At 40.4% G+C, this 22,957-nt stretch overlaps 1 protein-coding gene and 1 long non-coding RNA gene across 3 annotated transcripts in view; one reads left to right on the top strand and one right to left on the bottom strand.

Moving 5' to 3' along the window:
- Positions 1-3,801: 3,801 nt before the first annotated feature.
- Positions 3,802-22,030, bottom strand: LOC137221244 (uncharacterized). Of its 2 annotated transcripts, XR_010941938.1 has the most exons (4): positions 21,506-22,029; positions 5,448-5,697; positions 4,267-4,631; positions 3,802-4,109 (listed from the first exon to the last, which is right to left on the bottom strand). It is a non-coding gene; the product is annotated as an uncharacterized lncRNA (long non-coding RNA). The 2 variants fall into 2 exon arrangements; XR_010941937.1 differs by lacking the exon at positions 3,802-4,109 and having other exon boundaries at positions 4,146-4,631; positions 21,506-22,030.
- Positions 21,213-22,957, top strand: part of OXCT1 (3-oxoacid CoA-transferase 1) — a 144,851-nt gene continuing 143,106 nt past the window's right edge. Inside the window, exon 1 of the mRNA XM_067730602.1 lies at positions 21,213-21,412. Within this exon, the coding sequence (XP_067586703.1) occupies positions 21,335-21,412 (78 nt within the window). The 5' untranslated portion in view covers positions 21,213-21,334. The remainder of the gene's footprint in view (positions 21,413-22,957) is intronic.

The following is a 22,957-nucleotide window of genomic DNA, read 5'->3' as shown; positions in this document are numbered from 1 at the left end:
ACAGTATATCTTGAATAATCTCCATCCTATCTTCTTTCTTATGAAAGATAGTTTTTTATTGAATAGAATATACTAAAAATAGGTGCCAACTAAAAGTTGTCGCTTGTCATCTGTTGCCATTCTACAGGAATGAAGTCACTAGCCACTGTAGTCGCTGACCTTCAACACACTCTGAAAGGAGTTCAGGGTAGAGATCAGAAACGAGGCACACTGTACTCTGGGAAAAACTGCAGAACAGACCTTCAGATAGTTAGATATTTTCAGGAGAAGGTTTTGTGAGCCCAATTTCTTGTGTCTTCTCATTTCTAGAAAACCAGTAAAATCATTAATGGAGACATCTGCTCCTCGTGACTAGCAGCAACCTTCTGCCAAAATATGTACTTGACTGCACATATCCCCCTTCACTAAAATCATATATACACTGACAGTTCCTCAGAGCTATCTGTAGTCCAGGCTATAGTCCTCATGAGGCCCCAAATAAAACTTAACTCACAACTCTCACGTTGTGCCCTTTTTTTGCAGTTGACATAAGGAAATAGTGTAATTGACCACAATGGCTTTCTAGCTGACCTTTGTAACACCAGTTTCTTCTTCCTTCAATTCTCCCTAAACATAGGGAGCAGTAATCAGGTATTAATTTTGTATCCTCAGGGATTCCTACAGTGCCTGATACGTAATAAATACTCAGGAAAAGTTTATTAATTAAACAAAAATTTCATGTTATCTTGTCAATATATTACTCTCTAATCAGGAAGCTGAAGACCAGGAAGGCTACATTATGTGATCAATGTGGGCTAAAGAATCAAAATTCTTATAAGCATTTGACATCTCAAAATGCCAAACCTCACTAAGTATATGTATTAAATAAAATTTACAATTCCAGAGATTCATTGAACAACCATGGACTTTCAGCGGGAAACATACCTGACACTGGGAATTATTGCTCAACTTACAGTAAGTGTGTGCATGTCTTCAGAGAGAATTGGAAGGGATCTGAGAACATATAGTACAGCCCCTCATCTCCGGGTGAAGAAACTGGACAGAATTTAACTATTAACTGCTCCAAATCCTAGAATACGTGATACTGTGATTTGTCCAAAATCATACCAAAGTAAGCATGTGTAGAAGACCCTCACCATAGATATAAACAGCTAACAGCCGACCCTCACCAATGCACACTGAAGAAAGGGCTTAAAGCCAGAAACCCAGTCCTAGAAAAGAGGAAATGTGAGTAATTTCTCCAATTTTATAGTTAATTATTTCTACTTTAGGAAAGCTACAATGCATAGAACAAATACAAATATAATGCTAGATTTTAAAAACTCATTGAAATTAATTATGAACCTACCAAAAAGTACCTTCTAAAATAAATAATTGATCTCATTTGGACCATTTCCCTCCCAATTGATATATAACAGATAAAATCCAATTAGCTAAGAAGAAATTAATTTCTAGGGATTTTATAAAAAATACAAGTCTTTTTTTTTTAATTAATTAATTTGTTTGTTTTTTGGCTGTGTTGGGTCTCCGTTGCCGTGCATGAGCTTCTCACTGTCGTGTCTTCTCCCGTTGGAGAGCACGGGCTCTAGGCACACGTGCTTCAGTAGTTGTGGCACGCAGGCTCAGCAGCTGTGGCTCGTGGACTCCAGAGCCTAGGCTCATCTGTTGTGGTGCACGGGCCCAGCCACTCTGCGGCATGTGGGATCCTCCCAGGCCAGAGATTGAGTCCGTGTCCCCTGCATTGGCAGGCGGATTCTCAACCACTGTGCCACCAGGGAAGCCCCCACAAAATACAAAGTCTTTCTAAGAATAAATTCTTGATTGCCTCTGAATTACTCGTACTTACAACTTGTACCATTCTTTTGAAACCTTCCCTTTACTGCTTTACATTTTTTGTGTGGGTCTTATTCTTTCATATAAATTTGTCAACCCCCTGTGAACAGGGATTGAGTTCTATTTTTTTTTTTTTTAGTTGCCACCAGTGACTTGAATGTAACAGGACCTCAATAAATGAGGTCTTTTTCATTTAATAACCCATTATTGGGTTAGGCACTGTAATAGGCACTGGATTTATGGCAGTAGACAAAATAAACATGATCACTACCCTCCTGGAGCCTGTTACCTAGTGGAAGAAGACAGAGACATAATAATTACACAAATGAATGCATAATTTTAAAACTGTGGAAGATGTTATGAAGGAAAAGAAAAGGGATAATTTGGTTTGAGATATCAGAGAAGTCTTCTCAGAGGAAATGATATTATCACCTAAAGGATAAATAAAATTAGACAGGTGAAGAGAAGGGGTGCATACCAGTCTGTGTCCAATCAAGAGAAAGAAGCTACTTGGTCATTTGGACAGGGAATGTTTGATATAAAGAATTATTAACAGGGACTTCCCTGGTGGTCCAGTGGTTAAGAATCCGCACTTCCACTGCAGGAGGTGTGGGTTCGATCTTGGTTGAGGAACTAAGATCCTGCACGCCGCGAGGCACCGCCAAAACAAAAGAATTATTAACGGGATTGAAGTCACAATGGATTGGCTAGTAAGAAGTAAGAATAGAGAAATAGCAGAGATAATGGGCAGTCATTACTCCTGGGATAGAGACCTAGACCTTGTTGGAGAATTTCTGTCTGTGGGTAGCTGGCTAGTAGAGTAGTTCACACCAGTGGAACTTGCGGGAACTCTACCCTCTGGGACTTGCTAGAAATCTGCCCTCCAAGGTGCTGGGAAAGCTGCTTACGGTGAGGTATCTCACAGGAGGCACTGTGCTACAAAACTGCCCGAGATGGGCACCAGGAGAAGCTGCTGGCCTTGCTGCAGAAGCCTGCCAAGCACAGAACCAGGAAGGAAAACCTTTTGTCTCCTGCAATGTCTCTCTAGCTCCCTCTACTGACAAAGTTTAATATATCAGCTGACCAAAATTATTTAAAGGGCTCATATATTTTTTCACAAAAAAAGGACAAATTTGGAGCTGAGAGGCAATAAATATATAACCAGCACAGTGGAGAAGAACACATCTGGCACAGGGAATAGCATATGCAAAGACTCTGAGTTTGGAAAGAGCTTGGCAGTTTCGAGGGATGAAAGAAGGCCAAAGGCTCCTGGTGCGAGGGGAAAGTAGAGCAAGGTGAGGCTGAAGAGCACATGTGGAGGTTATCTCCTGAGGTGGATGCCTCACCCTCAACCATGGAAATGGACTCCACACCCCAGTGTGAGCCCCCATCAGCTGTGTCTGTATCAATTGTCTCTATCTTCTGACCATGGCCAATTCCTTTATTCAATTAGGTGGACATAAACTAGTTCAATATTTAATGAGCCCCTACTCTATGCCAGGCACATGTAATATGGTAATAAACAAGAGAGACCTGCTTTTGTGGAGATAGATTCAGGGATAGATAGATCCAGGGGTGAAAGTCTGACAGAAGCCAAGCCAATCAGATTCTTTCTCCTGGTCATTTGGCACATTTAAGAGAGAAAACTAATCACATCAATGTCAGCACTCGAGTGAGGCAAATCCACCTGCTGCTGCAGAGGTTCCTGGGGGAGGACTTGGTTTCTTTACCTCCCTGAGTCTTGTTTGCTCAGCTTTTCCTTGATAGTCTCCTGTGTCTGTATCTAGAAACTAATTAGATTCAGTTTCTGTTGCATGCAATAAAAAAAAGAAAACAAAAACATAAGAGAGCTTATGTATAGAACAGTAGAGGCAGATCAGGCAGGGCTTCTGATGCCATGTTAAAGATTGTAGACTTTATCATAAACAGGAAAAAAGCTATTGAAGTATTTTAGGCAAGGGATTGATATGATCAGACTGTATTTTAATGACTCACTCTGGCTGCTGAGGAGAATGGAATAACAGAAGTGTGAGAGAGAATTGGGTAGTTGAGTTGGGAGACTAGTTCTTTGGAAGAAAATTAAGTAATTCCTGTCAGAATGAGCACAGCGAAAATAGCAAGGATTACGTTTGACACACTATGGAAGTAGAATTGACAGGACTTGGTGACGGGATTGGATGTGAGAGGGAAGGAGAAACAGGTGTCAAAGATGTCTTCCAGGTTTCTGCAGAGAGCTACTTGGCCAAAGGCAGTGACATTTGCTGGTTCAGATGAATCTGGAGTATGAGAAGATTGGTGAGGGAAAGCAAGAATCAATTCAGTCTTATTGATTTCTAGAGTTCTTTATGCAAATCCAAGCTGAATAAAACTTTCATCTAATATGTTTTTACATTCATCTAAAAAACCAATCAACAATTAATTTTTGAAGTTTACCTTGGGGAGGGAGAGAGAGAAAGAGAGCAACATCCCCTGTAGGCATACTGGTAATTAAGAGCTGCTGTGTAAAAGGACTTGAAATATAGATGTATTTTTTGGCTGCGTTGGGTCCTCGTTGCGGCGAGCAGGGTCTACTCTTCATTGCTGCGTGCAGGTTTCTCATGGCGGTGGCTTCTCTTGTTGCGGAGCATGGGCTCTAGACGCTCAAGCTTCAGTCTTTGAGGTGCATGGGCTCAGTAGTTGTGGCGCACGGGCTTAGTTGCTCCCAGGCATGTGGGATCTTCCCAGACCAGGGATCGAACCCATGTCCCCTGCATTGGCAGGCGGATTCTTAACCACTGCGCCACCAGGGAAGTCCATGACTGGGAATGTTAAAGGCATGATAATTAAAGGGATCTTGAAAAATAAGAACTTAAACATATAATTTAAGCTCTAGATTAAATTCATTCTGGAACAGAGCAGAAAGACTGCTGTGCCATTTAGGTTTTCTAGGTCTCATTTTATGTTATAGGAAACCGTTTCTTCTCCTCCACTCTCCAAGGTAATTAATCGTTTTCCCTATTCTGGGGGCAGCCCTATTTTGCTGTTTCCTTTAGAATTTTTAATGATGTCCATATTACCTACAAGATATATCTGCCAGATAAACTAATTCTAATAAGTGTGCATTACTGCTACAGTATCAAATAATTTCCAAGTTCTGTGCTTTGTCGGTGACATGACATTTAAAGATTGGGTACATTATTATAAGTCCACTGGAATCTTAAGAATCTTTTTTTTTTAATATTTATTTATTTATTAGGCTGCACTGGGTCTTCATTGTGGCATGCAGGATCTTTAGTTGCAGCATGCGGGCTCTTAGTTGTGGCATGTGGGATCTAATTCCCTGGCTAGGGATCGAACCCAGGCCCCCTGCATTGGGAGCGCTGAGTCTTAACCACTGGACCACCAGGGAAGTCCTTAAGAATCTTAATACTTCTAAAACGAATTGACAGAACACATTGAAACCTTACAAATAACTGTTATTTAACTTGCAAAGTTTCCATTAAAAGCTACACTTTGATTTATATTACCAGTTTTTTAATCCCTAATAAGCAAATATTGTAAAAACATCCACACAGGACATGAATCTCAACTGACAGACCAGACACACTAGCTTCTTAATATCCTAAAGAACTTACCTTAAGGAAAAGCGTTGTATTAAGTAGAAAAATTTTAGCTGCAGATCTCAGAAAACCGAACTACAACATAAACAGTGAGGAAACACATGCTTTGGAAAATGAATCCTTGAGGCAAGACAGGCTTCAGGGCTGATTTAAGCCAGCAGCCCCAGCTCCATGTCTCTGCGAGTGTCCTGGCTCTGCCTTCTTTGTCTGTTGGCTTCATGCTCAACCTGACAGTGAAAGGGCTGCTGCCATTCGAAGCCTCATACTGTCAGAGGAAGAAAGAAGCAGGTACTACTGGAAACTTTCACAGAATTATAACAAAGAACTTCTCCAGAATTCCAGATCAAACATTTCCTCACACTTCATTCGTTCAATCTGGGTCACATGACGGTAAATTACTGACACAAGGTTAAAATGATAGGGAAGATAGATAGACAGACATTACAAAGATAATCAGAAGAAGTGATTATATATCTAGAGAGAAATATAGATATAGGTATATACACATATATCACAAAGATAATCCCCTTAAGGTCAAGTTATTGTGCTAACCTCATCTACAAAATACTACACAGCAACACCTAGATTAGTACTTGGTTAGATAACTGAATATTATACTATAGCCTACCAAAGTTGGCACATAAAACTAACCATCACAGGTTCCATTTCCAAACCTGTGAGGAGTGTGTTGAAGAGGGTGAAAATGGAAATCTACAAAATCAGGATTCTGATCAAGAATTGGTCATTAACTTGGCACAAAGTTAAAGCCCAAGAGCATTAATTTGGGCCTGTTAATAAGAAAACTCCATTATTTAATTTCTATTTAATCTACTGAAGTAAAAGTTCTCCCTATCCCACTGTATAATATTGTTTATATTAACTTCAGAGATTAAAAAAAATGATTTTAATGCACTTTGGTCAGGCACAAAGTTTTTTAGTTTTTCTTTTCAATTTATCAACAAAAATTAACAGACAATAAAATATAATATAAAAGAGAACTTAATATTTTTAATTTAAAAAATTCAACTTCGTCCATAGCCAAAATTTAGTACACTTTCGTTTCTTGTACTTGATCCAGAAACCTCACTTTGACTTTACCGGCTATAATAATTAATTGCCTCTGGCAAATGCAGTTTACTTTTCCTGGCTCAAGACAACTTGTCCCAAGTTAACTCATTTGAGGTCAGTCACTTTCAACCATATTTCTAAGCTCTATGGCCCTCAGGAAAGGGAAGTTCCACAAGCTCCAACCTGCCTTTATGCCCTCATCTCCCTACTATCCTGAACATCTGCTCCCAACATTCTTCCGAACAATCACCTTCCTCCCATTTTTTTCACTGTGCACCCTGGAACTCTTGCTCCAATGTTAATAGAGGCCCCCATCTCCTCCAAATTTTCATGTATTTATTTCGGTGGACATAACTATTAATACTTCAAATACTTGAGGTCAAGCTCCCTGATCATTCCCCTCTTCCCCTCTACTGACCTCTGGATCCCTCTCTCACACTCAGTAAAGACACCGAGTCTTCGTTTACATCATTTATCTTCACCTTAAACCCGGCCATAATCCTAAAATAGCCCAACATCCTGGTAGACCAATGAACCAGGCTATAGACCTCAGAAGCCTTAAACTCCAAAACTCAGTCTCTGACTACATCTCATATATCATTTACAATTCTCTCATGATCTCACAACAATGCAGATTTTTGATCTAGAAAAACCCTTTGGTGAAATTTTCTCTCAATCCTTTTAGCTCCTTTCTGGCCTTTTCCCCCTGGATAACAAGATTGGTCAACTGAACTTTTCACTCTACAAAACCCAACCAATCTTTAATGAATGTTCCTCTGCCCTGCCTCTCAGATGTTAAGCTCTGAAGCACAGCAGACTTATTGCCATGCAGATTGATTCCACTATAAAATGAGCTGGAGCCTTCATGCTGCCTGGCAGTCCTTAATCACTTGTCCTTAGTCAGCTTCCTCTGGTAACATTCGCTCAGACAGCAAGCTCCTTGACGGCAGATTGAATACCTCATGGGTGGTTGCATCCCTTGCATATACCCCTGACTTACAGAGAGTAGACAAATATTTATTAACTTATTAAACGTTAATTAATTTATTAGATATTTATTTTTTAAAAACGAATGAATGTACCTTAAAAATGCTTGAGCTTCCCCCATCTCTTGTCCCTGTGTTCCTCTCTGGCTCCTTTCCATTCTGAATTCAGCCCCAACGTCTGAACTTTGCAGAAGTGTAGTCTACAGTCACTGACTCCTGTCTCCTCTTTCTTATCCTTCATTGAGTCATCCACACACTTCAGTTTGGCTTCTTCCCTCATCATTTTCCAGTCATTATCTCACTGAACATCTCTGAAGCATGTGACACTGTTTATTACAATTTCCTCTGGGAACTCTCTATAGTTCCTTGGTTCATAGACTCTATACTCTCTTGATTCTCTTTGTTCTTCTGTTGTAAATCATTACTTTACTGTCCCTTCCACAGAATTAACTTTTTCTACCCTCCCACAGAATTAACTTTTTCTACCCTCCCACTGAATGTGAGTGTATTAGCGTTAGAATCCCCTGGAAATGGACACTAAAATGGAGATGTGCACAGGTGGATTTTTTTGGAGTGCTCTCAGGAAGATTATCTGTGGGAGAGGTGGGACTGGGCAGGGGAGAAGTTGAACTGGGATGCAATTGCAACAGAGGCCTCAGCTGATCCTACAGAGAGTTCTTGAATTAAGGTAGCCCTTAATCGATGTCACAAACTGAGGCAAAGAGGCCAAGGCTTTGTATTTCTACACTGATCATTCGTTGGATGAAGGATTTCCCCAGAGAATGGGCTCAAAGTAGGGCAAAGCATCTCCCTTGGGTGGAGGGCAATTCTAGAGAAATGATATGGATGTCATATAGCTGTGAGCCATCAGTAGGCAGTGCTCCCAGCAGCTGGGGAAGTGAGTGCCCTGGTTGTGAAGGGAACTGTGATGGTGCAGTATAGCTTCCTCTACAGTGGAAAGTTCCCTCCCATTCCATCTTCAGCTCATGCTCTTTCTGCTTCTTACTCTCCTTCTGCTCTGCTCAACATACCTCACTTGCATGGTTTCAGCTACCACCTATACTAATGACTCCCAAATCCATCTCCAACCCAAACCTCTTAACTGAGCATCACCCTTCCATATACTCACAGAAAACTGCCTACTGAGCATTTTCAGCTGCAAATGCCATAGGCATTTCAAATTTAAAATGTCCAAACGCAGAATCATCATCCCCAATCTCTTGCTCGTCTGTGCATCCACAGTTCCTATTGTGGAGTCATCCTTGAATCTTATCACTCACTCAGCCCCATTCCAGTCCAATCCAACCAGACAGAGACCTGAATATTTTACTTTCTTTCCATTTCTGGATAGAGGTGTGGAACTATCCAAGCCAGAGTGCTGATTAACATATTCCATTTTATTAAGAGAATGATTAACCCATTGTGAGCAGAGCAATGGCCTCACAAAGATGTCCACGTCTTAATTTCTGGAGCTGTGAATATTTTACCTTACACGGCAAAGGACAATTAAGGTTGCAGCTGGAATTGAGGTTGCTAATCAGCTGACCTTAATACAACGATATTATCCTGCATTATCTGGGTGAGCCCAATGTAATCACAAGTGTTCTTAAAAATGGAAGATGGGGGGAGAGGAGATCAGAGTGATGCCTTATGAGAAGGACTTGACTTGTCATGGCTAACTTTGAAGAGACAGAAAGGGGATTATGAGCTAAGGAATGTAGGTAGCCTCTAGAAGCTGGAAAGGCAAGAAACTGATTCTCCACTACAACCTCCATGTATCAGTTTTCTACTACTTTCTGTCACAGATTGTCACAAAATTAGTGGCTTAAAACAACACACATTTATTTCTCCACTACAACCTCCATGTATCAGTTTTCTACTACTTTCTGTCACAGATTGTCACAAAATTAGTGGCTTAAAACAACACACATTTATTCTCTTATGGTTCTGGAGGTCAGTATTCCAAAATCAGTTTCACTGGACTAAAGTCAAGGTGTCAGCAGGCCCACATTTGCTCCAGAAGCTCTAGGGAAGAATCCATTTCCTGAATTTTCCAGCTTCTAGAGCTGCATTTCTTGCATTCCTTGGCTCACGGTCCCTTCCTCTGTCTTCAAAGCTAGAAGTGTAGCATCATCAAATCTCTTTATGCTTTTATCACATCACCTTCTCTCTAAAGTCAAATCTCTCTACATCCCAAATTCTTACCTAAGAATTTAACTTGTAGTAGTTTCTTCCAACTCTTACAAGACTTCTTAGAAACTACTCATACATAAAGGATAACAAGCCTTTCTATTACTATTCGACAGACCAGCACTGTCCAATAGAACCTTCTGTGATAATGGATACAGTTTATATTTGTTTTGCATTTCATATAAATAGAGTCATATACTATATGGTCATCATGTGCAAAACTGACATTCATTTCATAGGATATCTTTGTAAGCAATTTCCCACAGCTTGAATTACACTATTTTCATAGGACATGTTCATTTTTGACTACAAATGCTTCCATAGTTTTTGCCATACACAAAAAAAAGTTATCAGAACACATGGATAAAATAATTATTTTATATTTTGCTGTGTTTCGATTAGGTGTCACAGGGGTTTTTTAAGAACACTCCATGTACAAAGTCATTAGCTAATTTCTGAGGTAGTTGATTTTTATTGTCATTGAACCAATATTCATTCATACAAATGACCTGAGCTATTAGACTATCACCTTGTCATAACAGCTCCAAAAGCGCTTCTTGTCAAGTAAATTCTCCTGACTTACCATGGAAGATGGCTCACATCACTCTCAGGGAAGCCTAAGTACTATATTAGAAATTGGATAGGTTTAGAAAAACACAGTCCCTACCCTTTTATGAGGTATTTAGGTAAACATTCTTAGAAAATAGACTTATTGCCCTTGTAAATTGAGTTGTGCTTAGAAAAAGATAATTCAGAAATGTACAAAGAGGAAAGCAAATTTCATTCAGTTTCCTGCCACCAAGAGATAGTCACTGTTAACATTTTGGTTTGTGTATATTTAATATACACACATATATATACATATACATGTACACATTTAAACATATATTCAAACATACCTTTATGAATATCTCTATGTATACATACACATATACATTTTAGTAATTCTACATAAATGGACTCATACCATACATGTTCTTCTATAACCCTTTTTTCACTCAATATTGAATAGTGGACTATTTTCTGTGTCAATAAATATAGATCACCACTTTAATCATGTTAATGAAGAAAATCCCCCAAATTGATAACAACTTTATAAATTCTTCACACCCCAACTGCACTGATATTTTACAAAGTTCAAAACTGATCATTTGGGACTTCCCTGGTGGTGCAGTGGTTAAGACTCCACACTCCCTATGCAGGGAGCGGGAGTTCGATCCGTGGTCAGGGAACTAGATCCCACATGCATGCCGCAACTAGAGTTCGCATGCCACAACTAAGGAGCTCACATGTCTTGACTGAGGAGTGGGCGAGCCCCAACTAAAAGAGCCCGCCTGCCGCAACAAAGACCTGATGCAACCAAATAAATAAAATAAATAAATAAGTAAATAAATAAATAGTAAAGAAAAAAACCTGATCATTTTACCCCTCTGATTCAAATCTTCAGTGGCTTCCTTTTGCCCTTACAAAATGGACCGTGATTCTTGGCACACTTTTCAAGGCCCTACATGACATGTCTCTTGTCCACCTTTATTCATGCTGGATTATTTCTTATATCCACTAGGGCTTTGCATCATCGCCCTTCAACTAGCTAACTTCTGCTGATCCTTAAGGTTCTGATTTAAAGACAATTCTTACAAAAAGTGTTCACTGACACCCCTCTTCCTCTTATGTCAGTCTGTTATACAGTCTGTTAGCACTCTGCACTTCTCACTGAGAAGACCCAGAACAAAAATGCATTGCTCGGTCTTAATCTTCCGTTAAGAGGTAAATTCCATGAGGCCTGGGACCATGTCCGTCTGCCTTATTCACAACTGAATCCCTAGCCCTTAGCACAGTGCCACATGGAAGGAAGAACTTAATGATTAGTCCGTAGATGAATTAGTCTGTAGACTAATGTACTTTTACAGACCTATCCCCTTATTGACACATTTAACTATAGTGTTTTTTTGCTGTTATAAAAATTGCTTTTTATAATTTACAAAGAAATAAACACATACACATACACATGTATGTTTATGCCCCTCGTTATCTGCAGGAAATTGGTTCCAGGACTCACCACAGATAAAAAAAATCCGTGGATGCTCAAATCCCTTACGTAAAATTGCGTAGTATTTGCATATAACCTACGCACATTTTCCCATGTACTTCAGATCATCTCTAGATTATTTACAATATCTAATCAATGTAAATGCAATATAAGTAGTTGCTGGTGTGTGGTGAATTCAAGTTTTGGTGTTTTGGAACCTTCTGGAATATTTTTTTCTGAATATTTTCCATCTGTTGAGGTTGGTTGAATCTATGGATGCAGAACCCGCAGATTCAGAGGGCCAGCTGTATGTATATATAGGGTACAACTTCAAAATTTATATATACAGATCACACAAAGTTTGTAGACCACTACTCTAGAATATGCAGAGAATAAAGATAGTGAAAATAATAACTATCAGAAGATACTGATATCAAACGAATTTTTCTTCCAAGGTTCTTATCCAAAATGGGACATGAAGCTTGCCTGTTAAAATCTATGCTGTCTTTCCTCCACATGTGGTCACTGAAAGCAAGCTATACATTCTGTGACCCTGATTTTCCCCCAGTACTTTTCCTACTACATTCCAGGGAATTGCACTTCCGTGCTTTTAGACTTATTTTATTCCAGGACTAGGCAGTAGATTAGTCAGTTCTATTCTTTTAAAATTCAGGGGTGTTTCATTAGAAATCAACAAATAGAGCTGCAGGACAAGCCTGAGGTAGGTAGAAAACTCACAAATGTAGACATGGAGATAGCAATGTTTCAAGTCACAACTCAAGACTACTAGCAACTGGCTGAGGTCCAATAGTGATTTACATTATTATGAGGAGATATTTATCTTGTTCATTCTCTTGTTTCCCAACTAAATGGCTTTATTTCGTTGAAGGTTGCCACACTCGTTCATCTATAGAGAAGTACATACTGGAAGATTATTACTGTTACTCCATTCTGGGCAGTCAAAGGAAAAATTAGTTTGTGATGTGCATGGAACATAGTATCTAGTCCCCTGAAACACTCCCCTGGGTTTTCAGGTTGAGACTGGAGAAGGAAAAAGTTGGTAATCAAATTGGATATATATAATATATATAAACATAATATTTATGTATATATATATATAGTGGTAGGAACACAACATGAGCTGTACCTCCTAATACATTTTTAACTGTACAATACAGAATCATTAACTATAGGCACAGTGTTGTACAGCAGGTTTCTACAACTTATTCACTTGTTCATCGTGTATAACTGAAACTTTATGCCTGTTAAATAGCAACTCTTCCGTTTGCCCCTTCCACCGAGCCCCCGGCAGGCACTATTTTATTCTCTGCTTCTATGAGTTTGACTCTTTTAGATACCACATATAAGTGAGAATCATACAGTATTTGTATCCTTTTGTATCATACAGTATTTGTATCCTTTTGGTTCATTTGTTTTGTCACATATGGCAGGATTTCCTTCTTTTGTAAGGTATGACTTTACCCCATTTCCCCTTTTAGTTAATGGCTGCACAATACCCCATTTTATGAATGTTCTGTAATTTCTCTAACTAGTACCACATTTTTGGGTATTTAAGTTGATTCTAATTATTTTGCCATTAAAAACAATACTATGATAAATATCTTAATGCATGTATCATTTCCCACATGTGTGAATATATCTCTGGGATAAATTTCTAGGGATGAAATTGTCAGTGTATTTTAAATTTTCATAAGTATTGCCAAATTTACTTTCATAGAGGAAGTATACATTAGTGACATATACTAGGGAGACTTTCCTACATCTTTGCCAAATCAGCATGTGACAATCTTTGCCTGTATTTTGGTGAAAAATATGCCATTATAGATTTAATTGCAATTTAAAATTTATCAGTGAGGTAGAGAGCCTTGTACACTTGTTTTCAACCTTTTGTATTTCTTTTTCTATTGGTCAGTTTTAGTGATTTGCAGAGGCTCTTTATATGTCATTTGTTTCATGACCTTGTTTATGGCTTTTTTTTACTGGTGCGAATTTTTTAAAAATGTATTTATTACTTTTTGTTTTATGGCTTTTGGGTTTCTGATACATTTATAATGATCTTCCTCATTCTAATATTTAAAAAGCTACTGTATTTTCTTCTTATAGCTAAGTGAAATTTTAAGAATGTGGCATGTCAAATAAATGATGCAATTTAATCATGAAGTCTTTTAAATAAAAATTATTGTACATGTAAATAACCATGGTCACTGCCAAAAATTGAAAACCTATAGTTTTTAAGAATTCAAAATGCATCCTAAAAAATTGATTGGCATTTTATGCAAAAGTAATAAACTCTTTATATATTTTCTATATTTTAAAGTAACTAGGACAATTAAATAATTTCTTGTTGATTATATATATATGTGTATATATGCATATAATAGAAATTTACATAATTCCTGAGACATTTCTGCATTAACTCTTACAGGGTATAACCATAAAAGAAATAATTTGCTGGTGTATTCTGTCGGCCTGATAGACACAAGATAGACACAAGTCACTTTTAGATTTCAATCACATAATATTTTCTTTCTATATAGCAGGTCTATGTTTCGTGATGGTGAGTTGGCATAAAGCTTATTGTTCTTTGAAATGATGTCATCACTTTAACTTGTTTTTAGGATCTTCTACAAAATATGTGGAATTAGGGGTCTTTTTTTCTTTCCCCCTCTACATGTAACGGGAAATGTTCTTTTTATTCCCCCCCCCCAAATTTACACATTAGCTTGCTATTTGTTTTTCTGATTACTGACATTTCTATACCACATTTTCTTTATCTATTTATATGTGGATGGACATTAGGTTGCTTCCACATCTTGGCTATTGTGAGTAATGCTGCAATGAACACAGGTGTAAAAATATCTCTTTGAGATACTGAAATGTATTTTAAATTCAATATATTTTAAACTCTCACACTAAAACTATATATATATAGTAGTTTTAAGAGTTAATTAAAAGTTTTAAAATATTTAAACAATGAGAGAAAATACCTAAAGTCCTGCCCTCATCACATTTGTTTTTCCTCATTTTTTGGGTGGTCCTTTTCAGTTTTGAGCCTTATGCAAAAATATTTAACACATGACTGTGATCATTATATAGTACACATTGAATTCTGCCTTTTACAATTATCCGAAACACATACTTAAAGTTTTTACCTTTTAGTGGTGGCAGTGTTCCAGAAGGGGATGTGAGAGAATAGTCATGTCCCAGGTCTCGGGCCCCCTTGGGCTCGAGTTTGGGATGGGCCGCCAAGTGAGCATCCTTGGCTTCATGCAGGAAAGAACTCAAGAGTGAGCCATAGTAAAGTGAAAGGGAGTTTATTTAGAGAGATATACATTCGACAGACAGAATGTGGTCCATCTCAGAAGGTGAGAGGGGCCCTGAGGTGAGGGGGTGGTTAGTTTTTATGGGCTGGGTAATTTCAAATGCCAAGGAGTGGGGGAGTTATTCCAACTATTTTGGGGACGGGGAGGGGATTTCCATGAATTGGGCCACTGCCCACTTTTTAACCTCTAGGTTGGCCTCTGAACTGTCATGGTGTCTGTGGGCGTGTCATTTAGCATGCTAATATATTACAATAAGCGTATAAATGAGGCTCAAAGTCTATGGGAAGTTGAATCTTCCACCATCTTGGGCCTAGTTGGTTCTAACCAGTTTATGTCATATCCTCAATGGCTGTGGCATTCTTTTTTTTTTTTTTTTTTTTGTGGTATGCGGGCCTCTCACTGTTGTGGCCTCTCCCGTTGCGGAGCGCAGGCTCCGGACGCGCAGGCTCAATGGCCATGGCTCACGGGGCCAGCCGCTCCGCGACATGTGGGATCTTCCCAGACCGGGGAACGAACCCGTGTCCCCTGCATCGGCAGGCGGACTCTCAACCACTGCGCCACCAGGGAAGCCCTGTGGCATTCTTTTAATGGTTGTGTCCTGCCCCCTTCCTTCCTGTCTCAGTATAATAGTCTTTTAAAATGTATTTAGTAATTCAATCAACCTGTGTTGTATTTTATACATATGCTGAGATATAGCAATCTATATTTTTTCTAAATTTACAGCAAATTTTCCTAACCCAGTTCAGGGACTACTTCATCTTTTTCCACTAATTAAAAAAACCATCTTTGCCATATATCATTCTGAGTTCTGCCTCCTAACTGCATGATCTTGTAATCTTTAATATGTTAAAATCAGAGTTATACCACAATTGAGTGTATATGCTACTATGTTAGAATTGACAGAAAAGTTAAAATATAATTTAAAATTTAATTTCAAGATTCAATGTTTGTGGAACCCCTGAAGTACTTCTGAAACAGGAGGGAAGGGGGCGGGGCACAACCTTTCAAAGAATGACATAGTCGTAGGACATGACAAAAACTGGTTAGAACCAACTAGGTTCTGATGGCGGAAGATTGGACTTCCAGTGGACCTTGAGCCTCATTGTAATACATTAGCATCTAAATGACACACCCACCAGTGCCAAGACAGTTCAGAGACCAACTGTAAGAGGTTAAAAAGTGAGTGGTGGCCCAATTCCTGGAAATCCTCATCCCTCCCCCAAAATAGTTGGAATGATCTTCCCACTCATTAGCCTATGAAATTACCCAGCCCATAAAAACTAACCCACCCCATACTTTGGGGCCTCTCACCTTCTGAGATGGCCTACACTCCATCCGTGGAGTGCGTGAGTGTGTTTCTCTCTAAATAAATCCACTTCTTACCTATCGCTTTGTCGCTCACTGAATTCTTTCTGTGACAAGACATCAAGAACCTGAGCTTCATTAAGTCCTAAGACCAGGTGTGTGATCACAATTAAAAGCCCGTGGGTTCAAGTCCCAATCTGAGTTATATGGTTTCACTTCTGCAAAGCTCTTAAGGTATGATGGTTTAGAAAGATCTTGGCTATAATTGGATATTGAACTTTAACTTGTAGCCTACGAGGATTTCTCAAAGCGTTTTAGGAAAGCATATGAGAAGATCACATCTGTGTTTGAAATGATAATTTAAAAAGTGGTTACCTTTAGGGGAGAATAATACTTCATTTGGGAAGCAGCTGCAATAATCCAGGTGAGAGAAACTGAAATTGAAGTCCTGCACTAGGGCAGAATGAGTAAAATTGGGGAGGTGGGGTCAGATTCAAAGATATCCCATAAAGAAGGAGGCATAAATAGTCTTTAACACCATAGAGTACAGGGTTTGAATCCTGTCTGATGTTTCCCAGTTTATGAAAATATAGAAAGTATCTGAGAAATATATACGTTTACAAGGTATAAACTTTTAACACCAGAGTAGTACAAACAGATCCTGGTCCAGACATGACCTTTCATTTTGCAGTTCTGCAGCTCTCCTTAACTATTGACCAGAGGAGGCCACATGGCTAGGGAACAGCAGAGCTGAGATTTGAACACAGGCAGTGTAGCTACAGAGTCCACGTTCTTTACTACTCTGCTATCAATATTTGATTCTGAGTTGTGCGGACTCATCCTGTGAAAATCAAGAGGCAAATACAGTTTGGAATACTGTATAAAGGTGATATACAGGTGAGAGGAAAACCAAAAGAGATGATACGCTTCTATGCCAAGTTAAGAAGTGTGGACTTTGGATCTTAAAGGCAATGGGGAAAACCACTGAAATTTTTTAAGCAGAAGTGACATGATCAGACTTGAATGCATGCAAGATACCTCTGGTGTGTTTTGCTCTTTTGAGTTTCCTTTGCACTTTAACATAATTTTCACTTTCATTCCAGTAGTTGAGCCTTCTCCAACCATCGCATGCATTTAGTTGTTTACCATTTTTTCCTAAGAAAAAACTACACTTTAAGCAAAATTCATTTTTTATCCATTGAACAAATATTAGTACACATTAGTTAATTAAAAAACACTATTTCAAAGAATCTACGAAAATAAGAAGCTTACAAAAAAGGTAAACTAGGGAATAATGATTTGCATAAAACAATACTTGTATTTATAAATTTGTAAAATTTCAAATCTATGTCTTTCAAATCTACTAGAGGAAAATTGTCTGAATGGATTTGTTTTCCATATATTAAAGGATCATTGTATAAAATGAAGCACACACCCATATATATATATATATATATATATATATATATATATATATATATATATATATATATAGTGTGTGTGTGTGGTACCTGGGCCTCTCACTGTTGTGGCCTCTCCCGTTGTGGAGCACAGGCTCCGGACGCGCAGGCTCAGCAGCCATGGCTCACGGGCCCAGCCACTCTGCGGCATGTGGGATCTTCCCGGACCGGGGCAGGAACCCGTGTCCCCTGCATCGGCAGGCGGACTCTCAACCACTGCCCTACCAGGGAAGCCCCATATATTTTTTTTAAGATTCAAATGACCTACTTAAAAACTACAATTACTAGCTAAACCAGTCAAACAACTGGTTTTGAAAACAAGTTTTAAAGCCCCTGATTATCAGTCTGAATACTCCAACTGTGATGGCAGAATGTCCTATCTTTCAGTAATTAGAAAGGATGTTACCGCATATTTTAGGAGAATTTAAATAAAAATCCCTCAAACAGAGAATTACAACTTACAGTCTAACCAACTCTGACACATTGTTTTCATTCATTTGATAGAAAGGGAGGGGAATATATATATATCACATAATATATCAATTACAGCATAAGCAAAAACTCTAAATTTCAGCATATCAGTTTTATAAAGCAGTTTAAGTTATGATGATTTAGCAGAACACAGGAAAGCAAGAAAATGTGTTCACGCTTACACCAAATTAAGGATGTTGACTTATGTTACTAATGTGTGCAACTTTAATTTTGTTTAACACTGTCTGCCAAAATAAACTTTAACCCCATAACTTAAAATATGTATGTACATAAGAGTTTATTGTGTACAGTTAATGCCACTGTTTTGGCTGCAATAAAATCGATCTTGAAATTTAAAAAATATGTTAAAATAATATATGCAATATAATATATATAATAACATAATACAAAATAAACTTTCCTATTGCCTGTCTAAAATCAGACTTTTTGTTTAAGGGCTTTGAATTCAATTCAATTCTCCCAAGTTTTTTTTTTTAAATCAATCAATCAATTAATTTTCTGCAACATCGGGTCTTAGTTGCAGTGTGCGGGTTCCAGAGCATGTGGGCTCTGTAGTTTGCAGCACGCAGTCTCTCTGGTTGTGAGGTGCTGGCTCAGCAGTTGCGGCAGGTGGGCTTAGTTGCCCTGCGGTATGTGGGATCTTAGTTCCCCGAATCAGGGATCAAACCCGCGTCCTCTGCACTGTAAGATGGATTCTTAACCACTGGACCACCAGGGAAATTCCTCTCCCAAGTTTTAAGAATGTGGAAGTTAAACTCTACAATATTACTTGAGGAAAAGTTTCCAGAATATATATATCTGTCACAAACTGCCCCTAAAACAAAGGGGAGCTTATTCTTACTAGTTCAGAAAAATTTGGATATTTTTGGGTTTTTTTACTTTTATTTTTAAATAGTTTTTATTGGAGTATAGTTAATTCACAATGTTGTGTTAGTTTCAGGTGTACAGCAAAGTGAATCAGTTGTACATATATTATACATATATCCACTCTTTTATAGATTCTTTTCCCAAACAGGTCATTACAGAGTATCGAGTAGAGTTCCAGATGTTTTTAAAAAGTAGATTTTACAGAGATTAAAATTGAAATGGTTGTGGAACCAGAAGGAAAATCCGACAGAAAAACTTTTCTATAATTTGTTCAAGCTGAAGCTTCTCATATTTTATTTAAAAAGTACAAAATGGAGTCATAGAGTCACCAAAAAATAATAGTGTGTTTTGACCGTTGAGTAATGAGGCTGATTTTTTTCACGAGATTTAAGAGTCACATAGAGTACAAGACTAAAAATATGTGTCTTTTCCTCAGCCAGGAGCAACAGAGTGAGACCAGCCAAGAAGAGTGAGTCATATGACCACAGTTTGACACAGTTGCCAATGCTGTTTTCCATTTCATGTGTCCTCTGGAAGGGTGAAAGTGGAAAAGCAGACCCAGTTGTGAAGTTTAGCTTTTTCACATTCTGCCAGCTACCCTATGATGGCGTTATATGTTGTATTAGGACTAGAAATGGGACTTTAGTTCTAATACCTAAATTTCCCCTCTATCCAAGTTCTTAAAATGTGTTGAAAATAGAGAGCATTGTGAAGTTAATTTCTCCTTATGTCACTGGACAGTCTAACTTGGTATTTTGTTCTCTCAATGACTTTAATTAAAATTATACTAACACAACAATGTAAAGCAATTATACTCCAATAAAGATGTAAAAATATATATATATATAGTATTCACAGGAAAAAAAGAAATTCGGAGTTAAAAAGAATACCATGAAAGGGCAGTGCTTTTATAGAAACAATTTAAACTGGACTGACTGTCCACCGTCTCAGTATACTTGCTAAGGAAGCTAAGGGCTCATTTAATTTTCGTGTTAGCTTTGCTTCAAAAACCAACAGCCACATTCCCAGGACATGGTCAGCCCTTAATCAAATAAAATGTTTATTGATTTTCCACTTGGTCCTTCCACTCAGCTGCTAAGTACATAGACGGTTCTGAAGAAATCAGACTTTCATTGAACGTATGTGTCATATCAATGCACCACTGCCAACTTGAAGAAACTTAGAGTAACGCCTAAGATTTATTGAGTGTTTATAAATGGGGCCAGAAGCTTTGCATGAATTACCTCATGTAATCTTCAGGACAGTTCTGAGTATTATAAGCAATTTTAATTTGCAGATAAGGACACAGGCTTAGGAAAGTTATGAAACTTGTCTCAGGTCAGTCAAAGGGATACACAGCTGTATGTTTGCATCTGCTGAGTAATATCTGGGGTTTCTGGGACTCCAGTGCCAGAAAGATCCTGAAAAATGCAGACTTGGATGATAGGGATGGAAAAGAAGGTGTGCTAAAATCAGGTCCCAGAGGCTCAGTCCTAATCTTGCCTTCCTGACCAGGGACAATCTTGACCAGGCCTGTCTGATCACACTTCAAGGAATATGGCTCGTGGCAGGTTCTCAGAGCAAACTTAACTCTACACAAGCCAGGGACAGGTGTGGGGAGAGGGGACTGAGAAATGGAAGACGTGGGAACGCTGTCCAGACGGGGGAAAGAGAGGCGGTGGGCCTCCAGGCAGGTACCCCTTTGCAGCCCACACAGGCGCCAGACACTGACATGAAAAAGCAGCGAGCTCCGGGAGAGGCCCTCCTGCGCCGCCCGAACGCTAGGCCAAGGTTTATCCCTGACCTTGGTATGTATAGACAGATACCCGCGATAGCTCAAAGCCGAGGAGCTGCGGCGGCAAAGGCGCGCAACACGACGGTCTGGAATACGCCCGACGCGAGGAAGCATCCGAGCGCGGCCGGAACGGCACTTTACCCGCGATCCGCCCCGGCCGCCGGCCCCTCCCAGCATCTCTTCTCCGTCAGCCGGAGCCCGGCCCCGGAGGTCCCAGGACGTCACAGAAGCGCGTTCGAGCCTGCAGCCCGCCCCCTGCGCGCCTTCTTTTTCCTCCCGTTCGGTGACACGGAGGCCCGGGCCGCGCCTGCTGACACACTCACACGCTCGCTTCGGCCCGGCCTGCGACTACCCCCCAGCCCAACCATGGCGGCACTCACACGCCTCTCCTCCCGCCTGCGGTTCTGCCCCTCCGCCCGCCGCCCCGGGGGCGCCTGGTCCAAGGTAAAAGTGCGGGTGAAGAGCAAGGCCGCGTGTCGAACGAGTGCGGACGAAACCCCGAGTGGTGCCAGCGTTTTCTCCTCTGCTCGTACCCACCCGCTCCAGTCCGGGAGCCGGCATCCAGGGCCCCGAGACGCGACGACGCCTTCCTTGCCTGGCCGCTCTGCCGCATGGCCTCCTTGGCTTGGTTCTGCACCTGCTTTCCCGATGGGGCGAAACGAGGCAAAGAAGCGCGCAGAGAGGCTGAGGGGCAGGAGGACGCCTGGCAGCGCCGCCGCGCCCTTCGGGGCTCGCTCGCGTCCTTCCCGGCTCGCTCGCGTCCTTCCCGGCACGCGTCTCCGCTTCCTTGGCAGCCTTCTGGGAAGGGGCTCTGGCGGCCTAAACGGGACGAGGAGGGTTCGCTTGTTTAAAGGGGGCAAGGGGCGACGGCTGTAGCTGGTAGGTTTGCGCTCCGATTTGGGGATCTCGGGGCAGGGGCGCCTCTAGAGGCCCGGAACCCAGCGCTGGGCTAGCCAGGGGTCGGCTTGAGTTCACCGCCAAGGGGATGGGACGCTGCGCCCCACCTCCCGGATAGGGCTGCGCCGCACCTCTGCGGTGGGACAGGGAACCCGGACTGGAGCCCTTGCCTGGGCGTTTTTTACCTCCCCACGCGGAGGAGCCTGTAGAGGATAGGCGGTGGCTAGAGCGCGGGCTTTGGGCACCGGCGCCCCTTCTTCCAAGGCTCCTCCGGATTTCCGATTTCAAAGCCTTTTGCAAACCTTGTTCCGCCTTCACTGCAAACATGTTACGAGTGGTAGTATCTTGAGGCATTCGCGCCGCGATTGTTGGCTGATGTGTGGTCTTTTTTTGCCCCATGCTCTGTCCCCGCCTGTAAGCCCACGTCCCGGTGCGGTTCCTATTCCGAGTCCTCGGATAGGACCAGAGCTCTGAGTCTTGGAGGGTGGCTTACCTTGGCTACGTCCATCACCACGGGAGCCTTCTCCTTGGAAGAGACAAGGAAAAGTGATGTTTTTACTTAGCGTTTTGAACAATAGTTCCGAGCTTAAAAGCGTGCCTTGCACACTTGAGTACTCACAGGGAACTCCTGCCCCGTCCCATTGCTCTCCCTTCTTCCCCACGTCCACTCTCTGAGAGCGGTGAACGCAGAGGGGCCACCAAGCCCCGTAGGTAAGTGCTAGGATGATTTAGACCTGGACCGGTTTACTCATAAATGCTTCTTAGGAAGCATTTTGATAATTGCAGATAGCTTTGGATATGTAAAGCATTATTAAAAGGGAACTTGACCTTCAGTCAGATTGCTGTGGGCGCTGAAACTAATGCAAATCAGGACACAGCGATATCCTTGGGCCAAGGTCAGTATCATTCCTTCTTTTGACAGTTACTTATTTACCTAAGTGTAACTTACTCATTTTCTTCAGTATATTGTTAAACTATTCCCGAAACCCAGCAAACCTCTTCTTAGATGGCCGAGCTACAAATTACGGGGTTTTCTGTATCTCATCTCTCCTTTCAGGTTTATCATAGGTCCAACTCCAGCTTCCCTGTGTT

This window comes from Pseudorca crassidens, chromosome 3 (genome assembly GCF_039906515.1).
Source record: "Pseudorca crassidens isolate mPseCra1 chromosome 3, mPseCra1.hap1, whole genome shotgun sequence".
Classification (NCBI taxonomy): Eukaryota; Metazoa; Chordata; class Mammalia; order Artiodactyla; family Delphinidae; genus Pseudorca; species Pseudorca crassidens.
This window is presented reverse-complemented; position numbering and strand designations above follow the sequence as displayed.